This window comes from Artibeus jamaicensis, unplaced genomic scaffold (genome assembly GCF_021234435.1).
Source record: "Artibeus jamaicensis isolate MK-2021 breed Jamaican fruit bat unplaced genomic scaffold, CSHL_Jam_final scaffold_833, whole genome shotgun sequence".
Classification (NCBI taxonomy): Eukaryota; Metazoa; Chordata; class Mammalia; order Chiroptera; family Phyllostomidae; genus Artibeus; species Artibeus jamaicensis.
Window position 1 is genome coordinate 13,877,484 of NW_026522056.1, and position 14,971 is coordinate 13,892,454.

General features: G+C 36.1%; 1 protein-coding gene and 1 non-coding gene across 3 annotated transcripts in view; one reads left to right on the forward strand and one right to left on the reverse strand.

Moving 5' to 3' along the window:
* Nucleotides 1-14,971, forward strand: part of GTF2E2 (general transcription factor IIE subunit 2) — a 45,373-nt gene that overhangs the window by 12,996 nt on the left and 17,406 nt on the right. For both annotated transcript variants that reach the window (XM_037128887.2, XM_037128888.2), the window contains exons 3-4: nt 6,327-6,418; nt 13,489-13,596. In XM_037128887.2, the coding sequence (XP_036984782.2) occupies nt 6,327-6,418; nt 13,489-13,596 (200 nt within the window). The remainder of the gene's footprint in view (nt 1-6,326; nt 6,419-13,488; nt 13,597-14,971) is intronic.
* On the reverse strand, nt 12,670-12,798 carry LOC119036940 (small nucleolar RNA SNORA33). Its single transcript, XR_005080113.2, has one exon. It is a non-coding gene; the product is annotated as a small nucleolar RNA SNORA33 (small nucleolar RNA).

Genomic DNA, 14,971 nt, shown 5'->3' on the forward strand with positions numbered 1-14,971 from the left:
GAACTGAAGTTATTACTTTGCATTTTAATTCATTATGAGTAGGCCTTTTTTATTTGTATTGACTTTAAAACTGGGGAGAAGTTGTAAAAAGTTACTATTTCAAAATGAAATTTAAAAATGATTAGGTCATTTAAGGAACTTCTTTTTCTGTTTATTTTTGAGGTATAATTGAATTGCTTAAATATTTTTCAGGCCTCCTCACCTCGGAAAAAAATAAAAGGAAGAGTGGCAGGGCAGGGGAGAAAGTGAGGATAGGTAGACAGACATGCAACTAAGTTTAATTACTTGAAGTTAACATGTACCCATCATCAGTGAACGATTTTTCTGGTTAAAATTAATATAGAATATCCACATAATTGAATATTATACATGAGGTAATTGTGTGGTGATATGGAAAGATTTTTAGGATTTGTGAAATGAAAAGAGCAAGGTGCAGGTCAGTTTGTGTAGGAAGGGAGGGAAATACATATTTTTACTTTTATCTGCACAAAAATATTGGATATACAGGAAATTAATTAGTTGTGAGGCTGGATGGAGAGTAGATTTGGGAGATGGGTGTGTGTGAATATATTACTTATTTAAAACCCAAAGTAATATATTTTAAAAGTATTCCTTTGGGTTTTAAAAATCTATTGTTAAATATTTAATTCACTTGTTCCGTTTTCTGGATTCTAAGAAATTAAAATTAGGATTATGAAACATTGTCATTTTGATTTGACTTGTATTTTATTCATACACAAATATGCTTATAATAATGCTTGCAGTAATGACAGTGGATAGCAGTGTGTGCCATCTCCCAGGACATTGGTAAGGTTTTCTGGAAGCATCTGAGAAGTTTAAGGAAGAGTATGTCTACGCGTCAGGCTTATGTTATAAATGATGAGAGTTTGCCTCTTCTGAGTGTATCGATAACTGACGAGCAGCTCAAAACATCTGCTCTTTAGTCAGCTTCTGGCATATCTCAAAATAGTAAACCCTTATAATACGGAATCATCTTCCACCTTATATTTTATGTAAATTATTTTTTCAAAGTACCGTAGACCTCTAGTAATTTTTTGTGTTAAATTTAGGGTATAATCTAAAATTTACTTAGCTGGACTAGACATAACTAGACATGCAAAAAGATATTTACCATTAGGATTTTTTTTTGTGTTCTGAATGTATTTTTAAAGCTAAATATATTTATATTAAGCAAATGCTGTAAACATGCCCTATGAAAAGTGAGAGAAAATGGTTAAAAAAAAAGGTCTGTACTTTTCTGTATTCCCCCATAGCCACTTTAAAATTTCATTACAGGACTAGGAAGTGTGAAGGTAAATAAATAGTACATAGCTTTTAAGTTTGTCGTTTTTGAAATAGTATCTTCACCTATTTTTCCTCCCATGTCAAAAGGCTCTAGTGAAGTATTTAGTTCTAAGGAATAAGACTTGGAAATACTTTGGAACCTTGAATTACCAGATGAGAATAAAATTATGATTTTGATGTATTTATGGTAAAAGCTCTTGAATTTTCTAATGCCTTTACACATACTGCTTTGAAATATGATCAGCTAATCATAACGACCTTTAAATGTGGAGCCGCTCGCTCAGCCCTGGCTCTCTGAGATCGGCCATGCCTCTAGTCGGTGGGGTGAAACGTCAGTGCGCCTCCATCTGTGCTAACCGCAGATGTGTTACCAGTAAGGTGGAGGCTGATTATGGTTTTAAAACGAGGTAGTTGGTAGGGGTTTAGGTTTGCAATTTACCTGAAGTTTGAGTTACAAGTTAATTTGAAACTTGTTTTATTTGACAAAGTTGTTTTTCTTTTGGCTGAGTCTCTCTTTGGGCTCCCATGCTTTGTATAGCAAACAGGGATGTTTTCTAGGTAACGAACCCTGGAGGGATCTAGAGGGTGACAGCAACCTCTGGTCTTTGTAAGGGACACTGGCTCGTATTAGCTGTGTGCTGGTTAAGAAATAGGAGAAATACAAATTATGGAAAAGAAGTCCTTTAGAATTTAAATACATTTGTCAACAAAGAAAAGGGCAGAACTTGGATCTTTAGAGCAGCATGTATACGTAATATTTTGGAACTCTAGTGTCTACTAATGATATTTTTGTGCTTGAATATTAGAAAATGAGAAATTTGGTCGTCACTTGCTACTGATCTGTAGTAGACATGAACGGTTAATCTGGGCCATGAGAGTAATCTTACTACATTGCAAGGTGGTGTACTGTCCTCCCTTAACCAATTCTTACGACCTATTTTTATTTTTAAATGTAGTTTATCAAAAAGACTTAATATGTATTTACTTTAAGGATCAATTTAAGAATAACTTTAACATACAGAAATTACTGTGATTATATATTTTTGTGGCATATACAAAAATGAAAGGCTATTTTGAAAAGGTTTTCATTTAATAGCATGACATATATTACAGTAATATAGGCTTTAGGATTTTATTGTGAGGAATTATTTTAATTAAAATATTAGATAAGTCTGAAGCTCTATAAATGTTTTTGGTTACATTATAATGGAGCCTACATATCGGTACCTTTGGAGTTTTATTTTTATGCTACATCACACGTGATAATTTCTCAGCATTCTCTGAGTCTACACTCAAAATGAAATAAAAAACAATTTTGAACTATTTTCTGGTATTTGTTAAAATACAACAAACTTTGTTATAAGCGACTGCTTTTTACCAGCCAATATAATTTGCATACATATAAGCAGAAAGCTTTAGTCCAGGATTTGCTTTAAGTCCAGGTTTTCCTTGAAGAAAAATCCTTTGTTTAAAACAGACCAAACTGCTAAAATGAAATAGCTTGGAGAAAATGAAATTAGCAAGTAACCACTTAAAATCAAATGCTTATGGTTTACTCTACAGTCTGGATATAGATCCGGTTAAAGACAATGTCATGAATTTTCCATTAAGGCACAGATGGTAAGGGTGCTTATCAAATAGCACAGGCAGTCTTCGTATTTTCATAATAAAATCCTGCCAAGCAATTAAATGAATACATTGCTTTTTAGTAGAAACAAAGCTTTCTGCTTGATTTTATGGTAAAATATTTTTATATTGTATCATGAAGACATGTATTACTAAATGAAAAAGATACATAAACCTACCTCTTGTCTGAAGGGCTGCTGTTGAAGCGATGGTATCGTCTGATTGTAATGCAGGCTAGTGCATAGCCAAGATGGAGCTGAGCTTCTATTGGTTGAACCGCAGCGCAGCTGACAGTTTCTTCTACACTCATTTGCATCAAGTCCTGCCACCCTTAAGAGTAAATCATTCATAAACTTGAATAGGCTGTCTGGGATATCAACTGTCACCCTTTTTTCTTGCCTTACATTTTGTTCTTCAGCTACATTCCTGCATAGGATCTGTTAGTTAGCAACAAATTGGTGTCTTCCTTGGTGTTGATAAAATTTCAGAACCTTCAGTGAATATTTTGGTGCGAGGGCTAGAAGATAACAATGTTGAGAGAATACACAAACAGACCAGGTTCACCAGCTTTGTATTATCTTCCAGCAAGAGTGCATACAATTTTATAAATGAAACTTTTCTCCACTTTTTCTTCGATACCGTGTTTTATATAATAACTCTTGGCTTCTGGAAGTGATTATTCCATGTGGTGGTTTGATATAGGAGAAATTCTGAGGGAAAAGAGAAATAAGGTTTTCAGCTTTACTAGTTGGGAGAGTGTAAGCATACTACCTACACTAAAAAAGCAGACTGTATAATTAATTAATTATTGACACAAGATTTTATTTATTTTTAGAGAGAGGAAAGGAGAGAGAAAGAGAGGGAGAGAAACATCAGTGTGTGGTTGACTGTCACAGACTACCCATCATGCAGCTGGCCCACAACCCAGGCACGTGCCCTGACTGGGAATGGAACTAGCAACCCTTTGGTTCCCAGACCAGTGCTCAATCCACTGAGCCACACCAGCTAGGGCTACTTACTGATTTCAGAGGGGAAGTGATGGAGAGAGAGAGGGAGGGAAGAAACATCGATTGTTCACCTCTGGTACATGCCCCAACCAGGAACCAAACCCACTACCTAAGTATGTTCCATGATGGGGAATTTTCCTGTGACCTTTTGGTTCACAGGACAGTGCTCCAACCAAGTGAGCCAGCCACACTGGCAGGGCAGCATTTCGTGAAAATTAAATGGCAAAAGAATCCTCAGTTGGATGTTTAAAATAGAATGTTTTCTTATTTATGGTACATTATTTAAAGTTGTGGTCTAAGTATAACAGGATCAAGGTTCTTATGGGAGTAGCTATTATAAAAATAGTAGCCCGTGTAAATGCTTGCTGTATAGACTTATTTTAATCATACATAAATCAACACATTAGTTTCTGGGGCCACGAAAGGATACCTGGAAATACTATTCATTCTTATTCCCATTCCTGTTTTCATTCCCATTCCTCTTCCCTCCCCTCTCATTCATTAAACAAACATTGAGTGTTTACTATGTCTGGTATTGAGTTACCATGGTAAACAAAACTGTAAGTGGATCTTGATTGACCATTTGGTGCTTATTCTTAACATACTTGTCATTTGTTTTTTACTCTTCTTAGTTATTTATACAGCATAAACTTAATATTACTTTACTAAAGTTAAGAAAACATTAGATGTGCATTTATGAATATCAGTACTCTGAAAAAACCAGTTTCAGATGGCATAACCTGTATTAAAGGCTGGTTAATTACTCATATACAAGGTATATTATCACAGGGATTCAACTGGATTTGAATCTGTGCTCTGCTGCTTACTACTCAGTTTTTGTTTGTTTAAAAGTAGACAGTATCTTCTAAATAGGATTTCTGGGAGGGATTAAATGAGAAAATCATTTGGCATGGTTCTTGGCAAATAATAAGTGTTCAGTAAAGGGTAGTTCCTATTACTATTATAAGGGTTCCAAACATCTAAAAACGAACCACGTAGGTAGGTGGGATTTCATGATTGAAAGCGAATGTGAAAGTACACCTGTAAAGGCATTGTAAATACTATTTTGGGACCCATTAACAAAATAGACTTTCATGTAAGTAAGTTATCAAAATTGTGAGTTATTTTTAGAGGAAAATTGCATATGAAGTCTCATTTTAGTCTCAAAAAAGCATATTTAATAAAGCCTTTTCACTAACTAATCTCAAAGGAGTATTGCTATCTAGCAGCCGTTCTTTTGGATCTCTGACAATTGTTACATTTGACTTGCGGTTGTTCTAATGCATTATTTGCTTAAATTATTGTTACCAAGCTGGTGCCAGACATTGAATCTCCCCCTTTTTATTTAACCTCATCTCTTGTGTACCAGCCACATGGGAACTTCCTAATTTCTGATCTGATGCCTTGCTAATGAATATGTATTGTACTTCTGGAATGTTTTCCTAGTATTTATTTTGAAATTTTTTACTGGTTCTCGTCTGACTCACGGAATGCATTTGTGATGCAGGGTGGCATTAGGATTTTTGCCTGTAAGAATGCAACAAAATGATAGACGTTCTAAAACAAACAATCCTTGCATGGATTGCCAATTGTTTCATGCTGTAACTCTAAGCATCCATATTTATGCAGTGGCAGTACTTACACTTTTCATTCCCAATTTATCCCTAAAGTTTATAGTATCATTCTTTTTATTCTCTGATTTTTTTAACTTGATGAGCATAAATTGATATAATAAGTGATCCTGGGAGTTTTACCCCTCAGAAGCAATCCACTCTCTTCTCATGGTTTTAAGTTTGTTAGAAAAGCACCGTTGATCAGGTTGAGATTTGTATTGTGTTCTTGTTTTAAAAGCCTTGCTTCTAATTATGGGGGAAATCTAATCAGAATTAAGACTGAGAAAAAGGTACTTATAAAATAAATGTATTTAAATTTTTTAAACATTTTATTTATGTAACATTACTCTTAGAGAGGAAGGGAGGAAGAAAGAGGAGAGAATCAGCAATGTGTGAGAGAAACATCAATTGGCTGCCTCTCGCACGACCCCAACCGGGGACCTGGTCTTCAGCCCAGGCTCTTGTGCCCTGACTAGGAATCAAACGTTTTGGTCCACAGGCTGGTGCTCAATTCACTCAGCCACACCAGCCAGGGCAAGAAGTGTATTTTAATGCTTTTGCATTATTTATACTTTGTTCCCATCCTTAGTGAGACTATGGATAGTTTATTGCACACACAAAGATTGTGAAATTTTCACCAAATTTTACAGGATAGAATTCACTGGATAGAAAAGCTCAAACACGAAAAATCTTTACCAGACTTAAAAATCATCTTAGTTGCTTAAAAGTCGTAATCTAATATGAAAATGTTACCATTTTTGAACTTTTTTTTCAGATCATAGCAATGGATCATTTAACTTGAAAGCTCTATCAGGAAGCTCTGGATACAAGTTTGGCATTCTTGCTAAGATTGTGAACTATATGAAGGTAAGTGTTTTTCTCAGGTAACAAAGATTCCGTTTAACTTTTTGGCAGAAGAAAGCGACCACTCCCAAATTTTCAGAAGGAAATTTGTATATATGTCACTTTATAAAATTGTATATTTCAATATATATAGTTAGTAAACTATATACCTATTATATACCTATTATACCTCAAACTGTAAAAATATTTAATGCTTTAAGCCTCATGTCAAATTAACATTGCAGTGAGTTACCTAGGTGTAATTACCTACATTAATTCTAGGGCACAATTTAAGCCCACCATTTAACTTAAAATTGTGCACAGGCTACAGATACAGTCACCTCTTAATAAGTCAATACCTGTTTGCAAAACAAGTAGGAAGATGTGAGATGAATACTCTCATTGGTGTGAGAAGTAAAAACTAACAGTTCAGGCAGAGGTGTTGATGCCTTTTCTACATCTTTGAGGAGAAAGTTAGAATTACTGATGGTCTTAGAAAAACACCGACTCACAAAAGAATTTAATGTTTGATGGAAGATTTCGTATTTTTGAAATACATTTTGATGATATAACATTTTGGCTTTATTGAAGACTTTGAATCCTAACTATACGTATTAAAGTAAAATTTTATTTATGGCTAAGATGGCCATGTGATATAAAACTTGTCTCCTTCTTCTGGCAAACTCTTATTCCCATTTAGTTACTAGCTCTGTCTCTTGAAAATATAAATCAAGATTTTATGCTAAGACTTTAATAATTTAAGAGTCTTAGTGTCTGGCTAGGTTTCAGTTCTCTTCTGTGTATTTAATTTCTAGTAAAAATTGGTAGTTTATAATTTCCTGTTATTAAATAATACACTTTGAATTATGCCATACTTTCCTCTAGTACTTTGTTTGGTTTTACTTATTTATTTAGAGAGAGGTAAAGGGAGGGAGAGAAATGCACACCTTCTCATGTGCCCCCAGCGAGGGACCTGGCCAGCGACCTGACGCCACTGACCCTTCGGTTTTCCTGCTGACCACACTCCGCTGAGCCACGCCAACCAGGGCCAGATAGTAACGTTGACACTTATTCACCAGGCATTCATTTCAGTCATCCTCCCCCCCAATATGATAAATCTTAAGACCCACTGTATACTATTTGTAGCACTCAAATTAGGAATACCCAGGGAGAAATGTGTGCCCTTGTGGCTGTCATCTGAGGGAGACTGACATTGACATGGTATGTTTTTGCTCCTCTGCTAGTAGTCTTCAGTTATCTAGATGACCCTGTCTGTAACTTTGTTTATCTAGGACAGTATTGAGGTTTTTACATGTCCTCGAAAAAGTTTTGAAAAATTTTGTATCTCTTTGCACATAATTAAATTGACAACTGCAATTTTTCAGCAAAAGTGACAAAGGAGAGAATTTCTGTCATGTTGTCGTATTTCAATAAAGTACATCACTATTCTAAATTTATCCAAGGAAATCTGAGTACCATTATTAATTTAAAAATATAAAACAGGCCCTGGCTGGTGTAGCTCAGTGGATTGAGCACAGGCCTGTGAACCAGACAATTGCGGTTCGATTCCCAGTCAGGGCACATGCCTGGGTTGCAGACCTGTTCCCTGCAGGCCAGTTCCCAGCAGGGGACACACAAAGGGCAACCACACATTGAAGTTTCTCTCCCTCTCTCCTTCCCTTCCCCTCTAAACATAAATTAAAAAAATATATAAAAAAAGTCTGTGACTGTAAAAAAAAATATATATATATATATATATAAAAAACGGCCCTGGCTGGTGTGGCTCAGTGGATTGAGCATGGCCTGCAAACCAAAGGATCGCAGTTCGATTCCCAGTCAGGGCACATGCCTGGGTTGCAGGCCAGTTCCCAGCAGGGGACATACAGGGGGCAACCACACATTGAAGTTTCTCTCCCTCTCTCCTTCCCTTCCCCTCTAAACATAATATATATATATATATATATATATATATATATATATATATATATATATATATATATAACAAACTTAAATGGTTGGAAACTTAATTGTTTTCCCTATGAACTTATTTCTTCTGTTACTCCCTCTGTATTATATGTTAATGTTATGTATTTTTATGTGTGAAAATCTTACTGAACAGCTATCAGTCTTCTTTCCTACAATTATATATATACTTATATATATTAGAAATGTTTTTCTTGTGACTGTAACGCTCTAGAGTATTAAAAATATCTTCTGATTTATTACAATTAGCACACAGTTGATTACAATAATGTACATGTATGAAAATTTTGATTAAAATTCACTCTGAATGTAATAATTACTCAGTAGAAATCCATTTTTATTTATTTTTTATTTATTGATTTAGAGGGGAAGGAAAGAGAGAGAAGGCTAAAGAGAGGAACATCGATTTGTTGTTCCATTTATTCAAGCATTCATCGGTTACTTCCTGTGTGTGCCCCGACCGGAAATGGAAACTGCAGCTTTGGCATGTTTGGGGGATGCTCTCACCAATTGGACTGCTGGGCCAGGGCCCAGTAGAAATCCATATTTTAAATCGAAATGAATGGTGCTGTCTTCGTTCTTCCTCCAGTCGTTCTTGTATCTGGAGATACATATTAATTATTGATAGAATGAAACAGGATATGGCACCATTTCTGCTCTTATTTTTAGATTTTGTAGGTTTAAGTGCTAAGAAATAAATGGTCATATAAATAAGTTTATTCTAATGGAGATTTTGCGGCAGCAAAATCTTCCAAGTTATATGCCAGAAATCACTTTGCGATGTATTATCAAGCATCCATCAGTTGATGTTTCTATTAGGTCCTTTAATTTGGTTGAAAGCTAAAGATTGTGAACTGCCTAACTTTGCTGAAGAATTTGCTACCCAGTGCTTAACCATTAATTTTTTTTAGTTTCTAGGGAGTATATCAAAAGGCTTTACCAAGACTTAGCAAGTGTCTAATTGTATCACGTCTCCCTCTTCCCCCGTAGGTGCTTTCCTTAATCTGATACACTCAGAAGTGGTTGAGAAAGTAAAAATATTACTTTCAGTCCACCTTTGCCAGTGTAATTTTTATCATAAAATGATTTTAGATTACGCATATAAATACATTTTAGTCGAAAGTTTCTAGTTGAAGGGTTAGCTTATTTGATTTATGGGAAGTACCTCTTGGTTAATGAAGCTCGTTTCCATTGTCAAATCAACCAGCTGTATCAAACTTGTTTTTTATACTCAAATGTCTTCTTCTTTTAAGTTCAAATAAGTAGGTTAATATACATTAAAAAAAATCTTCATCTGATTACATGCTTATTGACTCTAGAGAGAGGGACAAGGGGACAAAACATTGATGTGAGAGGCGTTAATTGGTTGCCTCTCTCGTAACTGAGCCTGGAACCCAAGCACGTGCCCTGCCCAGGAATCGCACCCACAACCTCCTGGTTTATCAGGTGATGCTCCACCCAACTGCACCACACTGGCCAGGACAGTTAACACACATTTTAAATAGTATAAAAACCACTAAGAAATAAATTATAGAATGCATATAAAGGTGCTATTAAGATAATTGAGATGAAAATTACATGGGTCAAATAGAATTCACTTATCCATTTTAATAATTTAAAAAACAAATGCCTATGTTACATCGCATCATTGTTATGAAGTAAGGGGTATGGAAAAGTGTGTTACTCCTTTTCTAAATGTGTGTGCTTACATCTTCTGGTCTCTGATACTCAGATTTTAGGTATAAATAAAAGGGAATGATTCACAAATAACTATCAATAAGTAACTTTGTTTTGGGGTAATTAATGGAGAAGGAGACCTATTGTTAAAAATGAATTGGTCTGAGAGCTAACTGATTTTTGTCATGGGAGGTGGAAGCACTAAATTCAAAAGATGTAATGAGAATCGACTAGAATAAAACTTTCATGGTACAGTTTTACAAAATAAGTTATAACTACCACAATCTAAAATACAATAGTTTATGTGCAGTTCTGTCTGCCGATGTTTAAAAATTTTTAGTCACCACCTGGGGATACATTTATTAATTTCAGAGAGGAAGGGAGAGAAACATCGATGTAAGAGAGAAAAACCAGTAGCAGGTTGCCTCCTGTACAAGCCTCAACTGGGGATGCAGCTGGCAACCTGGGTATGTGCCTTGTGCCCTGACCCGGCGACCAGACCCGCAGCCTTTGGTCTGCAGAGGATGCTCCAGCCACCTGCGCCACCTGGCCAGGGCTGTGTGTTGCTTTATGGGGTGATATTTGAATAATGTGGTAGTCCTTGAAAATATTTCTGTTATATGTAAAAAAAAAAGTCAGCCTCCTTGATTGATACCGTTTTAGCTCTTTAAATGTGCTTTTTCTCGGGCTAATAAATAATCAAGGAGTGAGTTTTGAGAAATATAAGGGAATAACTTATATTTAAGTACTTGAAAAACAGTCTAGTTCTATCATTAAATATTTCTTACCAGTGTTTTCTTTATTTGTTCTAATTAGTCCCTCCAAAGTGTGATGGCTTCTTGGACAGTACAGCATAGAGGGTAGAGTGTGGGGATGGAAGAGGCAGAGTTTGTAAAGGAGACTGCTCTCAATTGCCCATGAACTGTAGTGTGTCAGAATTAGGATTTCCTGGCGTGGTCCAGAATATCCTCCCATTTTTAACTTTGAGAAATATGTAAGACTGGAAGAGATAAGAAGCTCTATAGTAGATAGCCTACAACGACTCAGTTATCATTTATGAAGGCTTCCCCCAAATAATACTTTTTTGACCTGTCCTTATCTTGAGTCCCTGGAGTTTATTACCCTTTCAGGCAATATAAATTCTGGGTGGAAGTGAGAGTATTACCTCCCCTTCCCCCTCCCCTTCCCCTCCCTTAGAAAGAGGAGAGGGCCTGTTTCGACAAAGAGTACATATGGAAGGTGATGCAAATGTGGGACCGCCTGTTCTGCGAGCTACCTTGCATGCTGTGCCCCTCCACAATCTGCCACCCTGCTGGGCCCTCCCATGGGGTCCTCCAGCCACCACTTTTTTTTTTTCCGTGACCCCTTTGTGCCCAGCCATCCAACTCTGCTCCTCCTATCTGTCTGGATGAATGCGTCTACTTTAACTCCTTGGTTGTCAGACCATCAAGTTCAATTTTCTGTCAGTACTGGTTGTTATTTTGTTTCTAAATTGTTTTTTGGTTTTTTTTATTTAATTATTTTTCAACTACAGTATTCTGTCTTTTACTCCCACCCTAGTGCCCCCCCCCCCCCCCGTGCCCTCCACCTCCCTCCCATTTCCACCCCCCTTAGTTGTTGTCCATGTGTCCTTTATCCTAGTTCCTGTAAACCCTTTCCCTTTTTCCCCTGAAATTTCCTCCCCTCTCCCCTCTGGTTGCTGTCCCCCTGTTCTCTATTTCAGTGCCATTGTGTTTATTTTGCTTGCTTGTTTGTTTTGTTGTTTAGCTTTCTGTTAAAGGTAAGATCATATGGTATTTGTCTTTCACCACCTGGCTTGTTTCACTCAGCATAATGCTTTCTAGTTCCATCTAAGCTGTTGCAAAGGGTATGAGCTCCTTCTTTCTGCTGCATAGAATTCCATTGTTTATGTGTACCACAATTGTTGTTGTCCTTATTTTAGTTGTGCGAGGAGGCACAATGTGTCTACTGACGTCTCCATCTTGGCCGGAGTTTGTGTGCAGGTCTTTGTGTGAACATTAGTTTTCAGCTCTTTGGGGTAAATACTAAGGAGCATAATTGCTAGATCATATAAGAACATGTTTAATTAAAAAAAAAACAACCTGCCAAATTGTCTTCCAGAGCACCTGTACCATTTTGCATTCCCACCAGCAGCGAATGAGAGTTTCTGTTCCTCTACATCCTCACCACCGTTTGGTGTCTCTGTTTTTCAATCTAATAGTTTGTCCATGGAGAGAACATCTGTATTTCCTTTTTTAACATCTGTACAGTAGCACAGATGTGCTGCAGTTTATTTAATTGGCCACCAGGGTTGTTTCTGATCTTTTACAAACGATGCTGCAGTGACCTTGTCTCTCTTGTGTTGTCGTCCTGTACATCTGTAGAGTAAATTCCTAGAAGTGGGGTTGCTGGGACAAAGGGCTTCAATTTATTCATATTGTAAAATTGCCCTCTCTGAGTTAGTATTTTTAAACTGTTAGTTTTACTATTAGTAAAAGTACTAATCAATTAGTATTTTTTAATAGTTTTTGTGAGTTTATTTTAGCCAAACTGAAGACATGCTGGGGAGCAAGATCTCAAATGCTCTTTAATTAGTTTTTTTTTTAATTTCCTCCCCTTATAGTCATTTTCATGGACCTTAATGACTTCAGTGTCTTTAAGGCTCATAGCATGGCTTTACTATTGCCAGCTTTCTCTAAATTTCTGCAGAAACACATTCAGGTAAGCAGACTCACAATTAGTATTTTTTTAATCTTCAGTGGAAGATATGTTTATTGATTTTTAGAGTGAGAGGGAGGAGGATAGAGAGAAACATCGATGTAAGAGAGAGACATCGATTGATTGCCTCCTATTTGCTGCTGAAGTGGGATCAAACCTACAGTCTAGGCATGTGCCCTGACCGGTGATCGCACCCGCAGCTTCTTTGTGCATGGGATGATGTTCCGACCATCTGAGCTCCCTGGCCGGGGCACAGTTAGTGTTCTTGACAGTAGTGTTTGAGAGGGCCTGTTCTCCTAGAACCTTACCGTTAGTCATGTGAATGTTCAGCAGTGTCATAGGTAAAAAAAAAAAATCTTGGTGGAGGTTGAATATATTCGACTATCTTTTCATGTTTAAGATCATTTGCATTTCTTTTTCTTTGATTTATATGTTCCTATCTTTGGGTCATTTTCCTCTTCGGTTTTTGGAGCTCTTAAACTATTAAGAAGATTAGTTCTTTGTCATGTTAGTTGCAAATATTTCTCTCAGTGTAACATTTGATTTTATAGAACTGCAAGTTTGAACCTGGTTCTGTCTGATTTTTATACTCCATTCTCTCCATCACTATAATTGTACTGCTTCAAATAATACATGTTCTACATTGCTTGAAAGATCGATTTACTTGTTAATGCATTAGCCTTTTAAAACTATGTTATAATATCTTCCTCCACTAGACACGTCATCAGCGAGGAGATACACATCCTCTAACTTTAGAAGAAATTTTGGATGAAACACAACATTTAGATATTGGACTCAAGCAAAAACAATGGCTAATGACTGAGGTAAGAATAGGCTTAAAATATTGTAAAAGAAATTACTTGATTACCATGAAATATTTGCTCCACCTAGGGTTTTTAATAGACTGAACTCTGGCAATTGTATTTCCTTATTTTAAAAAATAATTGTTGTAAGGTCTTTGTTTTGTAAACATTCATTTTTTAAAACATTTGATTTGCCTCCCCAGGCAGTGGGGCTGGGATTTGGTAGCTGAAAGAAAAACCCTTGGGTGCAGCCTTGCCCTGGGACTGTGCCAGGGGCAGCTGTTACTCAAAGGCTCAGAGGGAAAAAAAAACAAACACATTTGATTTGGTTTTCATATAATCTTATATACCTATTTAAAAATGTCAGAGACGTTAGCATAAAAGCTATAAAAGTCAGCCATTGCATCAATTTCATTTTAAGTTTTTACAGAATTGTTGCTTATTTTGAATTGCTAAATTTTATAATGTATAATGCTAAATTTTATAATGTATAATGTGTTGGCAAATGGTATTGTCTTTACATGTGTTTAAGACAGCGAAAGCATGAGGTAACAGGCATAGCAAGATATTTTGCTAAGTGAGATATTTGTTATACCGTTACTACTATTATGAATTGATAGTAATGTTATGGCTCTAAAAGTAACTTGGAAGAATAATCATAAACATTGTATATATATACACAGCATCCGGAGAAAAGGAACCCCAAACTAATGAGTGATCATGCTAATTTGGAAATGAATAACATTTTTAAGTCAGATAATTTGCCTCTTTTCTGTTTAAGTATGACATTGACAATGAAGAAGACTGCTTTCTAGGACCTGTGCTATATTCTAAAGACCAAATGGAAAATTCTTAAAGTATACTTCAATTATTTTAGCAAGCAAATGTTGTTCTTGCTTTTCATAATATAAATGAACCAGTTAGTCACTATCATTGTAGCTCATTATATTAGTGATATACAAATAGTGATAATTCACATTAAGTTTTATTGCTATACTTAATCTTGGAATTTCACAGAATACAGACACTAAAGATTATATTTCTTACTATTCTCTCTCCTTTCTTTGTTTCTTCTTTCACAGTCAGGCTGGCAGCTGTAAAAGAAAATTAATAGGGTTCCTCTTTCCTAAAAAGCTTTCCGTCTGATGTTAGCTGTACAGCAGAACTGACTGGGAACATAATCTATAATTCCTGCATTCCCACTCACTTTCATTCTTGAGCTGACATAATAGGTACATTTCTTGTATGCACTGGTTTGATCTGTTTCAGTGCCTTCCACAGCTGCTGGTGCCATTTGATACCAGGAGGGGCAGACTCACCTGACCACAGGGTAGTGCTTCTGACATTTTAAAGCCAGCATACCATAACCTGTATTTCGGAGGCAGATGGGCAATAC